Source organism: Gopherus flavomarginatus, chromosome 5, assembly GCF_025201925.1.
Source record: "Gopherus flavomarginatus isolate rGopFla2 chromosome 5, rGopFla2.mat.asm, whole genome shotgun sequence".
Lineage (NCBI taxonomy): Eukaryota > Metazoa > Chordata > Testudines > Testudinidae > Gopherus > Gopherus flavomarginatus.
The window spans coordinates 23,370,010-23,388,501 of record NC_066621.1 but is presented as its reverse complement, the minus strand read 5'-3'; the positions used below and the strand labels follow the sequence as shown (position 1 = coordinate 23,388,501).

Sequence of the window (18,492 nt, the reverse complement as noted above, 5' to 3'; positions counted from 1 at the left end):
GAAAGGGCGGCCCGGCGGCGAGTGATGGGCGGGACCGCGCGGCGGGAGCGCGCGGCGGGAGCCCCGGCCCCTCGCGCGTGGGGCAGAGCCGGGGGCGGAGCGTAAAGCTCGCTACAACGGGGGGCAAGGGAGTACGGGGGAGAGGGTTAGGACCAGGGATTTGGGGTGAGGATAGAGCAGTGGGTGGGAGCAGTGGGTTGGGATTGGCAAAATGGGACAGGGATAGGGCATTGGGGAGCAGTGGACGGGGATATGGGGCGGAGATAAGGCAGTGGGTTGGGATTGGGGATGTTGGATAGGGATAGGGCACTGGGGAGCAGTGGGTTGGGATTGGGGATATGCGGTGGGTTAGGGCACTGGGGAGCAGAGGGTGGAGATATGGGGTGGGTTAGGACACTGGGGAGCAGTGGGTTGGGATTGGGGATATGCGGTGGGTTAGGGCACTGGGGAGCAGAGGGTGGAGATATGGGGTGGGTTAGGGCACTGGGGAGCAGTGGGTTGGGATTGGGTCTATGGGGCAGAGAGGGCATTGGGGAGCAGTGGGTAGGGACTGGGAATATGGGGTGGGTTAGGGCACTGGGGAGCAGTATGGGGAGCAGTGGGTGGGGATATGGAGTGGGGTTAGGGCAGTGGGGAGTGGTGGGGGAGGATAAGGGATGATGGTATGGGTGGAGCAGCATAGGGGAGCAGTGGATGAGGCTAGGGGGTTGCGGTATGGGGTGCGGATAGGACATTGGGGAGCAGTGGGTGAGACTAGGGGAGGGGTATGGGGCAGGGTTAGGCCATTGGGGAGCAATGGGTGGGGATGGAGGATTCCTGCAAAGCCCAGCAATAGGTGGCTAAGGAGAGCAGATCCACATGGCAGACGCCCCCTCAAGTATGTTCTGCTCCTACTGCCGATGACTGTGTGGTCCCAGTTATCTCTTGGTGTCTCAGCGTCACCCTCTGTAAAGTGGGGTCACTGGCACTCTCCTGCCTTCTTAAAGCACTTTGAGTTTGGGGGTGGAACACATAGGTGGAAGAGCAAATGAGCAGAGCCCTGCAAACCCACAGACATCCGCTTTATATCCACGGACCATGTTTGGGAATCGTGATGTGGATACAAATTTTGTATCCGTGCAGGGCTCTACTAATGAGGCCTTCATCCCTCCCAGGCGTGGAGCCTGGAGCAGAGGCCCCAAACAGGGGTGAACAGCTCCCAGTAGCCAGCTGTGAACTGGTGTGTTACTAAGGGGTCTCAGCCCAAGGAGAGAGAAGAGGTTAATGAACCCCTTGGTCACTGTTACCCAGGACAGTTCATTGTGCACCAGGGTTTCATGTCAAAAGCTATCGCTAGCAACACCCATTGCAACAGCCACCATGAAAGATCTGTACAACCGCAAAGAGGCAGAAAAAGAAGGAAAAATAGTTCAAGTATTTGACAAGTAAGGAACTAACTAAGAGTCTAATTTAAACAATATCCCTTCTGCATTGTCCCTTGGCCTGTGTAGGGGAAACTGCACTGTGACAATCTGACTGTATTAAAGAGGGTTCTAGCCAGGGCCGGCACAACCCATTAGGCAACCTAGGCAGTTGCCTAGGGCGCTAACATTTGGGGGGCGGTGACTGGTGGCCGGATCTTCGGCCTTCCTGGTTGTTGGTGGTATTTTGGGAGTGGGACCTTCCGCTGCCTAGGGCACCAAAAAAGCTGGTGGTGCTCCTGGTTCTAACCCTCTTTGGGGGAAAAGAAGCAGTTCGCTGAGGTGGGCTGGAGCTGCACATGTTGAAGTCTGATCCTGCCGTCCTTAAGCCAGACCTGCACAAGGGAGAAGAGATCAGCAGAGAAGATGCAGTTTCTGTCTCTGGTGCTGAGTCTCCATTGCAGCCCCTCTGCTGAAGAAAGACAGGCCCAGCCCATGGTCTGCTCAGCCGCTGTGACCTGTGGGACTTGTACCTGCCTGGGGCTGGGTAAGGCCTTGTTTTTAGCTGCTTCTCTTGTTACAGGCACACAGCGCTGGTGCAAATGGGATGCTGTCTTGGCAGCTCAGCCAGATGTTTATTGGACAGAGGTGAGAGGAGAAGGCGGCAGGGGAGGAAAAGGACACCCGTGGGAGGAACTGACAGCACAGATCCCGGTCTCTCCTGCCAGGCATTGTTCAGATTTTAGCCAAAGCGAGTAGCAGTCACGGTGTGATCAGTTCCAGGCCTCAGGAGGCCTTGTGGGATCAGGATCAGGATCAGGACAATGCAGGCCCAGCAGTGTTATGGTGACTCCTGGGGTCCCAGGAGCCAGTGGGGATAGCAGCCATGATGGTGAAGTTCATTCCTGTCAGTCCCCATGTCCCCTCTTCTCCCATGTGACCTCCAGATCAATAAGGTCCAAGAAGGGAGTGAGGGAAGCCTTATCCCACTCACACTCTCCAAGCCAACACGTCAAGTCCCTCTCACTTCTAGAACCTTTTGGCTTGTTGCCCTGCCAGCTAGGGATTGTGCCAGGAGCTGTGCAGACCCCCTTAGTGCAGGGCTTGAGCCTGGGAGCCCCAGTCTACTGGTTTCCAGTTTTTTCTGACTCTCATTTAGTACTGCAGGCTGAGCTGGGCTTTGTTATCTTGGACAACTCAGAGCTGCCACCCCTGCAACACACAGCTGCATGCTGCCTGCATCTTCCCAATACTGGATCCATGCCCAGCCACTGGCAGGGCCTCCTAACACCACCTGCTGCAGCAATCCGCTGGGATTAACCTCTTCCTAGCACTCCTCTCCCCTGCCCTTCCCCATATGAGAATCACTGTTTGCACCCTTGCAGTATTTGTATTTAACAAGTTCCCCCACTCCAGGTTAACTTCCCAGGGGTGATCCTAGCTGGGGGGATGGAGTTACGGGAGGGCCAGTGGAGAACCATCTGTGTTAAAGGGTCCCCTTTGCTCTTGGCTGCTCTGAAATCAGCCCTGGCCTCTCATCTGCTGAGCCAACAGAGCAAAGTCTCAGACACTTGTGCTAGGGAGGCTAATAACAGGTAGACAGGAGTTCTTCTGGAAGCAGGAGTAGTGTCACCATAACCACAGCCTGGTGTTGCTCCCAGCAGGGGTGTCATTTGTTATGGGGCAGGTAGGGCAGTTGCCCTCCCCAGACCTTGGCACACACGCACACACACACAAAAAACTTTGAGGCTGCTGCCTAGGTCAGCAGATTTCTGGCCAGCTGCCTGGGGTGGCAGATTTGGCCTGGCTGTCCCTCTGTCATGCTGGAAGGGCAGCTGGGCCAAATTTGAGTGGTGATGTGAGCCAGGTTGCAATGCCACCCGCTCAGATTTGGCCCAGCTCCCCCTCCATCATGCCCTGTGCCTATGAGGAAGGGGGCAGTAGATTGTCTCGCAGAGCCTCTGACTGTGCCCCCCTCTGCCTGCCTGCCAGCCAGACAGGAAGCAACAGCCTGGCCAAGAGCTGAGTACAGAGTGAGCTGGGCTCTAATTGCTGTGCAGAGCCAGCCACAGCCTCCCTGGCCCCCCAGCCTACCACTCTTCCCACTCCCGGGACAGAACCTACCTGCCACCTCCCTGCACCCTTCCAGGATGCGACTGGCCTCACAAGCAGGCCCAGACTCAGCAGGGAGGCAGAAGTGGGGATGATGCAGACAGAATAGTGTGCCCCCTGCCACCCCCAACTTTTCTGCAATCATGTCCCTGAGCCTGGTGACCCAGAGACCAGTGCTGCTCTAGGCATCAGCAAAGCAAGCACCTGCTTGGGGCAGCCTCTTTGCAGGGGTGGCACAGGAGCTGAGAACCAACAGGGGGCTCTGGGAGCTCTAGTTCCTTGGTTAGCTCCCTGCCTATAGAGCCAGCCTTGGAGCAAGGAAAGAACTACATTTCCCAGCATTCCCTTGGCCACTACCACCGGAAAGGAAGGAGGGGGACCTCGTGGCAGTGCTGTGAGTGCTGTGAATGGTAGGGAGACCATATTTTAACATTCAAAAAACAGGACACTCCAGGGGGAGGGAAGCCCCACCCTGTCACCATCCACTCCCTCCGGCTGCCCCCCCCAGAAACCCCAACCCACCCAACCCCCTATCCCTGCTCCCTGTCCCCTGATCACCCCCTCCCGGGACCCCTGCCCCTAACTGCCCCCCAGGCCCCACCCCCTATCTAAGCCTCCCTTCTTCTTGTCCTCAACTGCCCCCTCCTGAGACCCCCCCCAACTTCCCCCCAGGACCCCACCCCCTACCTGTCCCCTGACAAACCCCTGGGACTCCCATGCCTATCCAGCTGCTGCCTGTCCCCTGACTGCCCCCCCGAACCTCTGCCCCATCCACGCCCCTGCTCCCTGTCCCTTGACTGCCCCCCCGGAACCCCCTACCCCTTCTCCAACCCCCAGCCCCCTTACCATGACACTCAGACCAGTGTGTCTGGCTCCGCGCAGCGCCAGACACGCTGCTGCATACATGCTGCCGTGCTCCCCCGCAGAGCCCACAGCCCCCCCCGCACACCCTCCCAGCACCTGCCTTCCAGATTTGAACACCTCAAAATTCAGGCGTGCTCAAGCTCAGTTTGGGCAGCTGGTACTTCATTTCTCCCAAATCAAATATACTGATCCACTGTAACTTGCTGTAGAAAAAGGAGGATAAAATTGAGCAAGAAAGAGATCTAGGGGTCATAGTGGACCACAAGCTAAATATGAGTCAACAGTGTGATACTGATGCAAAAAAAGCAAACGTGATTCTGGGATGCATTAACAGGTGTGTTGTAAACAAGACACGAGATGTCATTCTTCCACTCTACTCTGCGCTGGTTAGGCCTCAACTAGAGTATTGTGTCCAGTTCTGGGCACCGCATTTCAAGAAAGATGTGGAGAAACTGGAGAGGGTCCAGAGAAGAGCAACAAGAATGATTAAAGGTCTTGAGAACATGACCTATGAAGGAAGGCTGAAAGAATTGGGTTTGTTTAGTTTGGAAAAGAGAAGACTGAGAGGTGACATGATAGCAGTTTTCAGGTATCTAAAAGGGTGTCATCAGGAGGAGGGAGAAAACTTGTTCACCTTAGCCTCTAATGATAGAACAAGGAGCAATGGGCTTAAACTGCAGCAAGGGAGATTTAGGTTGGACATTAGGAAAAAGTTCTTAACTGTCAGGGTAGTTAAACACTGGAATAAATTGCCTAGGGAGGTTGTGGAATCTCCATCTCTGGAGATATTTAAGAGTAGGTTAGATAAATGTCTATCAGGGATGGTCTAGACAGTATTTGGTCCTGCCATGAGGGCAGGGGACTGGACTCGATGACCTCTCGAGGTCCCTTCCAGTCCTAGAGTCTGTGAATCTATGAATCTATAAGAAATGCTTCCTAGTGGTTATTAGGACTGGAATTGCTATTTTCAACAGCCATTGCCTGTTTGTTTGTTTGTTTGTTTGTTTGTTTGTTTGTTTGTTTGTTTGTTTGTTTGTTTGTTTAAAAGGAAGACAGTGATATTGCATTGGCAAATTCCCCATAGAAAGAAGGAGTGGAACAAAAGAATAATAAAGGCACCTCAACTTTTCCTCATTTATGGAGGACAGTTTTATAATATGCATCCAGATATTCTCCAATCACACAAGCTGAAAATTGTTCCACTTTACTGCAGCTCTGTAACCATATGGGAACTAATCCTGTCTGTGTTCTGTGCACATCCAAAATTCCTGCTGAATGCCCTGCCCAGGGTGCGAGTTACCAGTGACCCAGGGCTGCGACGGAAGGAAGGTACAGGTGGGGCGGGGAGAACCCAGGGCTGGGGTGGCAGGAGGTGTGTGTTGGGGCACTGGTGCGGGGGAAGGGGGGAGCCCAGAGCTGGGGCAGCAGCGGGGTGGGAGGAGGGCACTGGTAGGGGGGGAAAGGGGGAAGCCCAGCGCTGGGGCGGCAGGGGGTGTGGGTGGGTGGGGGAGAGCCCAGGGCTGGAGCAGCAGGGGGGTATGGGGGGAGCCCAGGGCTGGGACGGGGGGCAGCCAAAATATTTTTTGTTTGGAGGGGCAAAAATCCTAGAGCTGGCCTTGCCCAGAGAGATGTTTCTCCTGTGTTTGGATTATCCAACCAGGTCTCGCCATGGCCTGCAGCACCCAGCCAGCCCTGGCAATGTCCCTTAGTCCTGACCTATCGCTGCCCCCCTGGCATTCCAAGCTAGGCACTCCGTCCTGACATGCAGCCCCGTACCATCCAGGTCCTGAGCAGTCCAGTCGTGCCAGCTTGTGCTGAACTCTGTAGATAGGATGACCAGATAGCAAGTGTGAAAAATTGGGACCGGGTGGGGGGTAATAGGCGCCCATATAAGACAACATGCCAAATATTGGGACTGTCCCTATAAAGTCAGGACATCTGGTCACCCTATCTGTAGAGGTGTTTGTGGTGAAGGCAGGTGGGGGCTAGGAGAAGAACTGCTCATTGCCTGTAGCACTGTCACGCTGTACGGACACGTTATTAATCGTCTCACAAGATCTCGGAGCAGATCCTTGCCCTTCTGGGGGGGGGGTGGGAGCCATCCCTGCAGATCCCTGGCCACGGCACAGGAAGAAAGCCAGGGAGAGCTGATGGTGGCATGTTCAAAGAGGGCATCTCCCCCCCCCCACTCCTTCTGCACAGCTGCCTCTACTCCCTCCCTGAAAGTGCTGCCTGCGCGAGGACTGGTTGGGGATCCCCAGCTTTGGGCTCAAGGATTCCCACAGATCCCTCGCTGTCTGGTAAATATCAGCCCATGCTTGCACTAAAGAGGAGATGCTGAACAGGAAGTGTCCCCTGCCCACCCCTTCCTAAGTGTGCCGGGGGGTTGGGGTCTCCCCCCCATTCTTTTACCCAATCTGCCTTGTTGAGGGGGAGACAAGTTTCAGTGGCAATGAACGCAGACATTGGAGCCTATTGGGCAGCCGGACTCTGGCTCTCTGGGATTCCACATGGGTCAGGAACATCTGGACAGTGCTTTAGGACTGTCTGGCCAGCCTGTGCGCCACCATCGAGGGAGCTCAGCACCCAGGGGCTCCCATTGTTCTCAGTGGGGGAAGAGGGTGGAGTTCTCCACAGTTGGGTGCTGAGCTCCTGCCACTCCAGGCCCAGTCGCTGGTGTGGGGCAAGCGCATTCCTGGGCAATTCCATTGGGGGGCCAGGCAGGTTGGCTACAAGGATGACCTCGTCCTTACCCCCTGGGCCTGCTGATCCTAGCCCCCATGGGCCTCTCTCTATTTCACAAAGCAGCCTCCTAGCCTGTCCCTGCAGAGATGCTCCTGCCCTGAGCATAGACCAAGCTCACGTTTCCCCAGCGCAGCTCTTTCCTGTCCCTCATTCTACGCTACGCCAGTGATGCAGCTGCTGCTGCAGCAGAGGCGTCCAGCAGGTGGCACTGCAACCCCATCTCTTGCGCTTGGCAGTGGCCGCTTTCTCTGGCAGTGGAGCTGGGAGCGGCTGCTTCTTGGGAGGAGCCAGGGCTCCCCCCTGGCTAATGCGGGGAGGGAGCAGGGCGCCAATGCTATAAACTTTTACAGCCATGGCTTCCCCCATCTCACACTGACTAGCCAACCTAACTCTGCTCAGACTGTAAAACCCCAGCTCTGGGAGGGGAGTGAGTCTAGTGGCCAGAGCAGGGGCATGAGAATAAGGACTCCTGGGTTCCCTTACTAGCTCCGACACTGACTTGCTGTGGAACTTGGGCAAGTCAAATTGCCTCGTGCCTCAGTTTCCCCATGGATAGAATCAGAGTGATGGTCCCTTCTTACTTCACAGAGCTTGTGCCTGGGATGTGTTTGGATCTCCGTGGAGGGAATGGATCTTACGCAGAGAGCGTTGTTGATGCTGAAGAACCATGTCCTGGTACGCTTTAAGTTTCTTAAACTGTTCTTTGTCATGGGTGCCCTATCTGTACCTGAGCATCAAAGAAAGTACTTTCCCCTCCCCCAAACCCACACGCTCTGTGCCTATCAGTTCTGGCTGGATTAAGGACACTGCCCCCTTTCCCCTCCCCTGTACAAAAGAGAATCGTGCTGAGGGTGAAACATCAAATTCTCCTCTGTGAGCCTGATCCCATCTGAACAGACCCGACCTGGCAGCTGAGATCTTCAGGCTCTCTCCAGCTGTGTGCCAGTGTCCATGTCTGCTGGGAGGGCCCAGGGGCCATGAGGCTGGGCCAAGGGTCTCAGCAGAGAGTCCATGGGACAGCCACCCATGTGCTGAACACCCCATTTGCAGCTGCTCAGACGTGTTCACACTAAAAGAGGTTTTCTTGAAAAAAGGGGCTGTTCTTTCAAAAAAGTTGGCCCACAAAGTTGCTGACATTTATCAGAATTGCCCACAATGTATGGTGCTGCACTGCCCTCTTGACCAAAACTGTCACCGGAATGTTTCATTTTCCTACCGAAAAACGGGGTCTAGGGAACTTGAAAATTAAAAGGTTTTGGCGAACAATTCAATTACAAAATGGTGGAAAACAACAAATGGACCCGGTTCCAACCATGCAAAGTGGGAAATGCCACCGGTTTGTTAAATGGTTCTCCCAGCTTTTCAGCCGCTCACCCCATGGCCTGGCACAGTCCTGGGAGGGGTGGCCCCAGACTGCCACTCCCTCATGGGCCTGGTGCTCCCCTCCATGCCAGCTCCTCTGGGTACAGAGCACACCCCACCTGCCTCACTTGGGCACCACCTCACCCAGGCGGTCTGCATCTCATTTCGAAAGCAGTCACAGCTGGGGTGATTCCATCTCCAGGGGTCTGTGGCAGGTAAGTCCTGGACTGGAATGTTTAGGATGGATTCTGGCTGTACCTCTGGGGTTCCCAGGAAACCAGGTGCCTTTAGATCGATCTACAGGGTTCTACTCCGGGGGAATTCAACTCTCAGAGCCCTGGTCCCACAGCAGCCATGCTTGATGGTGGGCAAGCTGGATGAGCCACAGATCTCCACGTGGGTAGCCATCCTAGCATTTGAGTTGCACAAAGGGGCCCATATGGGCGTCTGGCGCTTTCACACAAAGGGGCCATTGTACTTCCGGCGCGGGGGGTGAAAGGTCGGCTCTGGGTCCCTCCCAGGACGTGAATAGCCTTCCAGAGCGCTGCCACGGGTCTCAGCATCCCAAGAGGAAACAGGGTCCTTCAAGGGGTGCTGGGCTTTTGATTTGCCTTTTAAGGGCTTCCTTTTTGCAAGGGCTCGGGGGATCTGAGTGAAAGAAGGCTGCATGTAGCCCTGCCAAAATGTCGCCAGCCCCTCGGCTGACGCTGTGCAGCCTTGCTCCCTAAGACGTGGCTTTCATATCACGCATCCACTTCCTCTTAGCTGAGCCTCTGTGGGCTGGCATGACGGGAAACCATGAGACAGCTCTTCCTTTTCACGCTGTCAGGTGATCCATGACATGTGAGCTCAGCGATGGAGCATAGTAGAGCAGAGGAAGAGGTGGGGAGGTGTCACTCGGGCCCTTCCCTAGAGCTGGAAGGCAGGAGAATGGCTGATCCCAGTGTGTTCACACTGGCAATGGCTGGGTGGGGTCAGGTTGCAGCCCTGAACCCCTGGAAATCTTGGGGGAAAGAGAATCTGGGTGGCATCACATGCCAGATATGTGTTTGCAGGTGCTGGCCCATTTCACACACAGCTCCCATTGGCACACTGGTACCAGCGAAGGGGACAAGGACAGAGGTAGCAGTGGGGGGAGCTTCAGTCAGGACTGAGGGGCTTCAGCAGAGCTGGGGCGGGTGGGGAGCTCAGGGCAGGAATAGCAGGGAGGCTATAGGTCAGGACTGAGGGGCATCAGTAGAGCTGGTGGAGGGAGTGCAGGGCTGGATTAGCAGGATGCTGTGAGTGGGGATGGAGGCACAGGAGCAGAGCTGTGTGGGAGCAGGACCGGCGCCAGGGTTTCTGGCGCCCTAGGCGCCAGGCCATTTCGCCGCCTCGCGCACGGGTCTCGTAGCTCCGGTGGACCTGCCGCAGTGGTGCCTGCGGAGGGTCCCGTGGTCCACAGCTCAAGTGGAGCTGCCGCAGTGGTGCCTGCGGGAGGTCCACCGGAGTTGCGGGAGCAGCGGACCGTCCGCAGAAATGCCTGCGGCAGCTCCCCTGGAGCCTCGGGACCAGGGGACCCTCCACAGGCACGACTGCGGTAGGTCAACCGGAGCCGCCTGCCGCCTCCCCGGCAAAATACCGCCCCCTCCATAATCGTGGCACCCTAGGCAACTGCCTAAGTTGCCTAAATGCAAGCGCCGGCCCTGTGTGGGAGGGAAGCACAGGACTAGAATAGCAAGGGTGTAGGATGGAGAGGCGATGGTGGGTCCGGAAGGGGTTTTTTTTGGAAGTTTGCATGGGGCCCCTGTCTTAGGCCTGGTACCGTCCATTTTATTTTCACAGTCACAAGCCCTCCCAGAGGAGGGAAATAGATGTCAAAGCCCAGCGCTGCCCAGAACGCCGGCTGTGTCTCTAGGCTGCAGGCACTCAGCCGGTCCCTCGGCAGGGGTAGTTTTGTGCACCTGTTTGTCAGGGTTGCTGCTACCTGGCTGGAGTGAACCCAGAACAAGAGCTCCGATGACAGCCCTCAGATCCCCCAGGTTCAGGCCAGCCCTATAAATCCCTCCCCAGAGCGGGAGGTTTTGGGGGGAGGTGGGAAACTCCACTCAGATCCCCCCAAATCCTGCAGCCAACTAGTCAGGAGCATGGGGCTTGGGTGGCTTGGAAGTGGACGGGCGAGGGTTAATAGCCAGATGGGGAGGAGCGGTCACTGGCAGGCACTCCCCAGTCTCCTGCTAAGGGCTGTCTGGCCCAGCACTGGCCCTCACTCTTTCCATGAGTCACCATCACTCCATGACTCAGCAGGCCCAGGCCCAGCACCCGCAGCTGATCGCAATGGGGATGCTCAGAGCCACGGGACACACACAGAGAAGTATACATGCATATGCACACACACATCTGTGGATTAATGCACACATACATAAACATGTAGACTCACATGCGGGGGGGAGCACACGGACACACATGCAAACACATTTAAACACACCCATACATAGATGGACATGCACACACATGTATGCACGCATACACACACACGTGTGCACACACACAAAGACACCCATGCCGATATGCAAACACATCCTCATATACACACCCCACTCCCAACCCAGAAGCTTGCTGGCAAAGCCAGACCAAGATGCCTGCACTTTATGGGGAACTCTCTCCAGGGCTTCCTGGATTTCCCCCCATTTTCCTCCTGCTTTTCCATCATTGCTGCTCCTCTGGCCAAAGAGGGCCGGAGCTCACTCTGTCCTGCCCCAGCACTACACTGCTGCCCCCTGAAACTCCTGCTCACCTACCCCGTTAGCAGAAGGGCTTGGAGTGGGGGCAGGTGGGGGGAATCTGGCTATGTCTTGCATAGAAAGCCATGACGCATCTGGGCAAGTAGGCGAGATTTGCCCAGCCAATGTCATGGCAATGACTGTGGGCTGGGCAGAGACCGAGCAGCCCCTTGGCCCATCCTGCTCCTGGAGGTGGCCAGTCTGCCACCATGGGGAGCCATACAAGCTGGGCTAGCGACCGCTAGGTGCGTCACCTGGGCTGCGTGCTGGGGGAGTGTTCCTCCCCCAGCCCCTGACTACCCCAGCTCCCTGCCCCCAGTGCTCCGTGGCAGCTGCTGAGCCATCTGGGATGTGTCTTGGGAGTAAGGATGAGCAGGGAACCCCTAGGAGGCCAGCATGGCCTGTCTATGCTGCAGGTCCTGGGAGGCTAACAGTATGCCTGGGATCCTGGTCCAGGCAAACCCTCCTGCCAGCTACTCCGATGGCAGGAGCCCTGGGAAATACAGTGTATGGCAACGAAGACAGGCAGAGATCTGTCTGCTGCCCCGGAGCAGATGGGCGTTCAGAGCTGGGCTTGGTCCCAGGCTGCTAGGGTCTGGGCGTACTGCGGGACTAACCCTTCCCAGAGTGGCGCTGTTGGCCCCGGAGGGGGCCCCCTTCGCAGGAAGGGGAGATGGTTTCTGAGGGTGTGGGGAGGGGATCAAGTTGGAGAGAAGGGGTTCCTACAGACAACTGGTTCCTTTGCCCCCTTGATTCTTTCCCCGAGCACCGCATGCATCTTCTGCCCTGAATGAGGTCAGGTCTGGGGAAAAATGAGTCAGTGATGATGTCATTAAAGACTGTATTGTAATGCACAGGCACGGATTTCATTCTGGCATGCCCTACCTTCCCAGGGCTTGACTTTGCAACCTGTGTGTTTTCTGCCTGCAGTTATCTGTGTGCGATATGCAGCACTGCTAACTCCAGGGGTTCAAAACACGGGCATCAGACCTTCCCCACCCCCAGATCAGGAGAGTGGCCCAAAAATCAGGAGAGATTTTTTTTAAAGATTATGTGGGGGCGTTGGGCCTGTCTTGTGGTTTTTGAAACCCCGCCTCCCCGAGTGTGCGGGCTTGACAATTGGTGTTGCCATCATTCAGTAAAGTGACCTTTGGCTCCTGCTGTGGGAGCTCTCACCCCCACCCCTCACTCCCCTGCCCAGCAGTTAATTCAGTCCCCCACCAGCCCCCCATCAGTTGTGCCTCTCCATCTGTTCTTCTCCTATCTCTGCCAGCCTCACCCTGCTCCCCCTGGGGCTCTTCACCCTAGGCCTGGGAGGGCTGCAGTGGGGGTCTCCCCTTCCCTAGGCTGGGTGTTGCAGGGAAGGAGGGGGCAGAGCAGAGGAGCCAGCCTATTGCCCAGGGGAGGGGAGCCACCTTTGGCTGTTGAGCTATTGTGAGAACTGTGTTGGCTCCTGGAGGACTGGTGGGGGGGAATGCTCTGATTGGCTGCTCTTCTTTGGTGGGTGGGCAGTAGGGAAAGCAGACAGTCAGGGGGCCTTTCCCCCCAGGCAGGGCTAACATTTGCTAGAGCTTCTGGCCTCATTGCTGAACAGGCCTAGCTGTGGCCAAAACCCCATCGCTGGTGGAAAAATTCCCAGGGCTGGCAATGATGCACACAGGGTTGCACATGCAAGCCGAACCGTAGGTGCAATGAGCGAAAGGGCAGCTTGTTAAACAGCCAGTGAGATGCCTGGGCGGCAGCAGGGGGCACCAGAGCAATTGCTCCGCCTGCCTGGGCCGGTTTGGCGAGTATTGGGCGTTTCGCGTTTTCCGATGGTTGTCAGAATCGACAGGGTTCTGCCCATCGGAGTCCAGAACATTCCTGGGAAATCTGGACCCAATCAAATGCAGCATTTCAAAGCGATGGTGTGACCTACAAACCGAGACATGCCATTGAGTTGAGCCTGAGACCCAGTTGGCATACGGGCCCAGGGGCCATCGTTGCAATGGTTCCATGTTGCAAATTATTTTCTAGTGAATTGGGCTCTGGTGCCACTGTTTCCATTACTGCTGCATTTTTACTTTGTGTGCTCAGTTACTGGGAACTGGCCCTTTAAGAAGAGAGTGTTTGAGCGGGAGCAGAGAGGGTTACCCTACCTCTGCCAGCTACAAGAAGGGCAGGACTGGCTTTAATAAAAAAAGCATCGGTGTTGTCTTGGCACTGATGGGGACTGGTCGCCCCAGGGTGTCACTAGCGAGCTGCAGAGCCCTTGTGTGAATGTAGTCCAGTGTAGACGGGACTAAAACCGTTTCCGTCTCATGGATCTTTGGAGGCTCCTAGATGGGATGAGTTTGGGGGGTCTCAGTTCCAGCTTCCTCATCCCAAGCCCACTGCCAGGTTTTCACTAGGCTGTTGGCTCTTTGGGGCAGGCCCTTTCTCCTGCTCTGTGTTTGTACAGCACCGAGCACAGCAGGGTCCTGATCTCAGTTGGACTCACTAGGGAGTGCTCCTACAATGGGGGAGGGGAGGAAACAAAATCACCTTCCCCATGGATTTGTGAGAGCTGGTGATGCTGTGACTGTCACCCCTGCAATGGGGAGGGGAGTCTGGGACACGTGACTGTTGCCTGCCCATTGGTGAGGCATGAGGTGGTGTAAAATCAGTAGGCAGCTGTTAAAAGTGATCATAGAATATCAGGGTTGGAAGGGACCTCAGGAGGTCATCTAGTCCCACCCCTTGCTCAAAGCAGGACCACTCCCCAGACTGATTTTTGCCCCAGTTCCCCCAATGGCCCCCTCAAGGATTGAGCTCACAACCCTGGGTTTAGCAGGCCACTGCTCAAACCACTGAGCTATCTCTCTCCCTAGCCCCCCCCCCTTTTTTTTTTTGGCTAGGCAGAAAGCTCTAATGCACATTTCCATCTCATGATTATCTGGGGTGTTTCATGATTTTTTTTTTGGACTGTTTGCAGCTGGCAATACCAGGAGAAAGGACTTGACAAAGGCCACTGAGTGAGTCAATAGCAGAGCCAGGAACAGACCCCGGGAGTCCTGCTTCCCACCCCCCTCTTCTAAACACTCCCCTCCCAGAGCCCTGCACTAAGCACTAGGTCACACTTCCCTCTCTGAGAGTGCCCCATAACCCAGGACATCCTGGCTGCTCTGGCCCCAGGCCCTGTTAAGTAGGCCACACACCCTGTGCTGGAAGACAATTGGTGGGGTCGCCCTTCACTGAAGGAAGCGAACAACTGGAGAGGTTTCCTGCCTGCTCTGGACAGAGCCAGGAGCAAGGCTTGGCAGGGTCAGCGTCTGCGACGGCTCTCTCCAGAGGCAGGCCTGGGAAGGAAAGGGTTAGCGAGTGCTGGCGGAGACCTCTGCAATGAACCGGACGCGTCCGCCCACACCCACGTGTGGGGTAAGCTGGCACTGAGCAAGCAGCATCAGAAATCCTGAGTGCGCGTGTGTATGTATAGACTCTGTGTGTGTGTGTGTGTGTGTGTAGACAGTGCATGTGTGTGTGGCGTCACAACAGCCACCTGGCACCCTCCCCTCAGCCAGCAGCATAAAGAGCTGGCGTGTGCCTGAGGGGCACGGGCCCACGTGACTCCTTCTCTCCGCCGACGGTCCCGGGGGGACAGACACTTTGTTCAGGATGCTGCTGTTGTTCCCATTGTGAAGTGAAAGCCAAACCCAGCAGTTTCTTTAGTCACCAGCTGGAACTGAGAGGCTGTGAGCGGCGTGTGGGGCTCCCTCCCCACGGCCTCCATGCCGTGGGTCTGGCAGCGAGACAGGGAGCCCCAGGAGGCTCTTTTGGGGGGAACCAACGATGAATGTCTGTCTTCGGTCGGCGTGAGGATGCGGCAGTGACTGGGGCATCGCATGGTGAGTGCTGTGGCATTGGCTGCCTTTCGAAGCCAGGAGGTTGCCTGGGTTTGATTTTTCCGCTTCTGGTCTGGCGGCACTGGCACCCAGGGGGGCAAGCGGGGGTAGGGAGGTCCCAATGGGATGTCGGGAGGGTCGGGGGAAGCCCCTGCAGCCTGGGTTTACATCTGCCTGGAGGTGACAGGGGAGGAGCTCTGTGCCATACAACACGTTCCTGCTGGCACTGCCCTCTGGGCCACCCCCTGCCCACACCTTGCCCCTCCGGCAGGCGGGATGGCCCAGAGGGGAGCACAGGACCCCGGTGGCAAAAGGCCAGGGGCCAGCCTGCTCACAGGGGCTGCAGTGTGAATCTGGCAGAGCTCCATTGGAGTCACTCGGGCGTGCCCAGATGTCAGTGGGGGTAGAGTCTTTCTGAGTGACTGCCCAGCCCTACCAAGAGCCCCCTGTGCAGAGCCAGCCACGTGATTCTGTCACCAAGTGGGAAGCCCCCTGCCCCAGGGCGGAGCAGGCCTTGTGCCCACCCAGCTCTCCTCTCCCCACTTCGACCTGGCCCTTCCCGTCTGCCTTCCCGGCAGGACCTGTGGGCAACCTTGCCCAAGGCACATGCTGTGTCTGGGACGTGGGGATCCCCAGGGTGAACGTGTGACAGGATGTGAGCAGTGAGAAACTTCCCAAGCCCTGCAGCTCCCAGTGTCTCTCCAGGCAGGGCGTTTCCCTGGCTCTGGCTGGCGGGGTGTGGCATGGGGAGGCAGCCCCACAGCCTTGCTCACTGTGGAGGTTCCTGGTGTCACTATGGGACTCTGCAGTGTGTGTTCCTGACTGGGCCGGCCGTGCCCCTGGTAGTACGCCATGGGCAATCACTCGCTACGGGCAGTGATGTGCTGGGGAGAAAGCCTGGCAGGCAGGGAAGGGGATTTTCACTGGAGGAAGTGAGAACTGGACTTAGTAAGTGGCTTTCTTAGTCCCGAGGAAGCTGAGGCAGATTGGAGAGCAGGGCTAGTTGTGCTCACTGGAGAGGCAGCATGCTTCAGCAGGAGACTGGGAGAGGCAGGACTCCTGGATTCTGCCACTCACCTGCTCTGTGACCTTCGTCAAGTCTTTTAGGCAAAAATTTTCAATTATTAATTATTTGTCTTCAGACTTGCACCCTAAGGCAGGTATCAGGGGCTCATCATGCTGGGCACTGCCCTGAGCGAGAGACGGTCTCTGCCCCAGTGAGCTCACAATACAAATAAATAAGACAGGACAGGGGAAACTGAGGCACAGAGAAGGCAGTAACTCATGGCCACAGCAGTAAAGATCCCAGCTCTTCCAAATCCCAGTCCAGTACCCTAGCCACGCTGAAAGTGTTGCAGGTTGGCTATGCAGAAATGGAGGCACCCAAAATCACTGGTCACTTCTGAAAATGTTGGCCCAAGCCTTTCCGTGCCCAATTCCCCCACCTGTAAAATGCAGGCACGGCTATGGGGCGTGCCCTCCTGCCAGAAGGGGTCAGGGGATTTCAACGCCTGTGTGTTTGCAAAGCTTGTGGAGGTCTTGAGTGAAAAGCGCTGCCAGGGCACAAGCTGTTCCTGCTCACTGAGCGCCAGCCCGTGGGTGGGCACCCGCTCTGCTTGGCCTGCTGGGAGCTCCCTTTGCTGCCCATTTGGCACGTGATCCGTATCGCTGCTGCCATGGTTTGCTCTTCACGTGTCTGCAGATACTAACGTTGGGGGACGTTCCCATCGGCTTGATACCGTTTGTTCTCCCACCACCGCCCCGTGCTTACCAAGGCGAGGCGCTTCGTTCGGATGTTTGCTCTGAAGACATATTTCTGGTACCCCTGGGGCATTTGGATCTGGAGGTCTAGTCCGCACCGTGCGCCACCCCTGAGACTCCAGGCAGGGCCTGCGGGCCAAATGCCCTGTAAGTTCCAGATGTGGGATTATTAATGCCCTGGCATGCCTGACGGGAGAGACGTGGGTTGCTGGGGTGCTCACACCCTCTCATAGTACGGCCCTCGTTTGAATACAGAGATTGCCTGGATGCTGGATGCCTCCCCCTTCCATTCACCCCCAGGCAGCCACGGTGATTGCATGTGGCTAAGCAGGAAAGGGGCACGTGGACTTTAGCTTCCTTTAATGCCATCTGGTGTTAAACCAAGGGAGCTCCCGGCATGCCACAGACCCCAGACAAGTCGGGGCGAGAATGTCAGTGGGAACTGTACTGTCTGGGACAGAGCTAGACAATACCCGGAGACCACCCCCCTGCAAACGCCCGAACCACATCACCCATCCAACCCCAGGAATGTCATTTTTGCCCTATAATGCCTCTGCACTGATACTGTCCACCCAGGTCCTTGCACAGCTCCATCCACATAACATGGGCTCAGCCAGACCTGACTAGTGCCTCGTCCACAAGCCCATCCTCCCTCCTGCTGCTAGCTGATGCCTAGGTTAACAGGACTCCCTCCACGCCAGAAGGACACTCTTTATGCCACTTCACTGCCACCCACGTTTGCCCATATACCCGCCTCCCACCGTGCTGGGGTGTGGCCCAAATTATCACCATGTCTTACATCTGGGGAAACTGAGGCCAGAAATCATTCTCCTCCGCCACCATGGAACCCGGCTGCTCTCGGTATGTCACTCTGGGTGATCTCAGGGACGCTGACTGGTAAGGAGCTGCTGTTTCGGGGAGATGCTGGGAATGGCTCTCTCAGGTTTCAGCGCTCTGCTGGGCTGAGTCACTTACCAGAATGCTGAGTAACTAGATACACTGTAGGGGATGACACCAGAGCCAGCCGACCACAGAGCCTCTCAAGGAGTGGAGAGCTTGTTGGCCTCATCCTCCTGCACTGACATCCCCCAGCCCCCTGGAGTCAGGCCCAAGCCCTGGATCCGCAGCAGCACCATGGGGTGGTTGTGAGTTTTGCAAGATCTGCAGAGATCAGCTTCCACCTGTGCAGCACCCCAGGCCAGTGGCTCAAGCCAGGGGCTCCCCTTCCAGTTGTACTGCTGATGTGTTGGCTGCCCCCCTGGCAGACACACTGGGCAGCAGGACAGGGCGCCGGGGCAGGAGGCCGGGCACCAAGTCATGACAAAGGAAAGGAACACCCAAGCCACAAGGTGCCTCAATACCCCCCTATCCCTAGAGGCCCAGCTGAGGAGGGCGAGGGGGACAGACCCTTACCCTGATTGCTGGGTGAAGGAGCAGGCCTCTCAGCTGCTGGAATCGGCACTGCCACGCAGGTGCCAAGGCGCCCGGGGGGGGACGGTCTGAGCTTCCTGCAGAGCTCACTCTAAGCCCTCGGAGGCCTCCAGTCCGCTCAGGACTTGGACAGAAGATCTCTGGGCTGAGCCAGCTGCTCGACCCCTCCCGCCCCGTCTGGCTGGGGCCTGCAGT

At 56.7% G+C, this 18,492-nt stretch overlaps 1 protein-coding gene across 6 annotated transcripts in view; it reads left to right on the top strand.

The window, feature by feature from the left end:
- The first annotated feature begins 14,688 nt into the window (after positions 1-14,688).
- NAV1 (neuron navigator 1) overlaps positions 14,689-18,492 on the top strand; it is a 285,045-nt gene continuing 281,241 nt past the window's right edge. For all 6 annotated transcript variants that reach the window (XM_050956066.1, XM_050956060.1, XM_050956065.1 and 3 more), the window contains exon 1: positions 14,689-15,108. In XM_050956066.1, the coding sequence (XP_050812023.1) occupies positions 15,106-15,108 (3 nt within the window). In that variant the 5' untranslated portion in view covers positions 14,689-15,105. The remainder of the gene's footprint in view (positions 15,109-18,492) is intronic.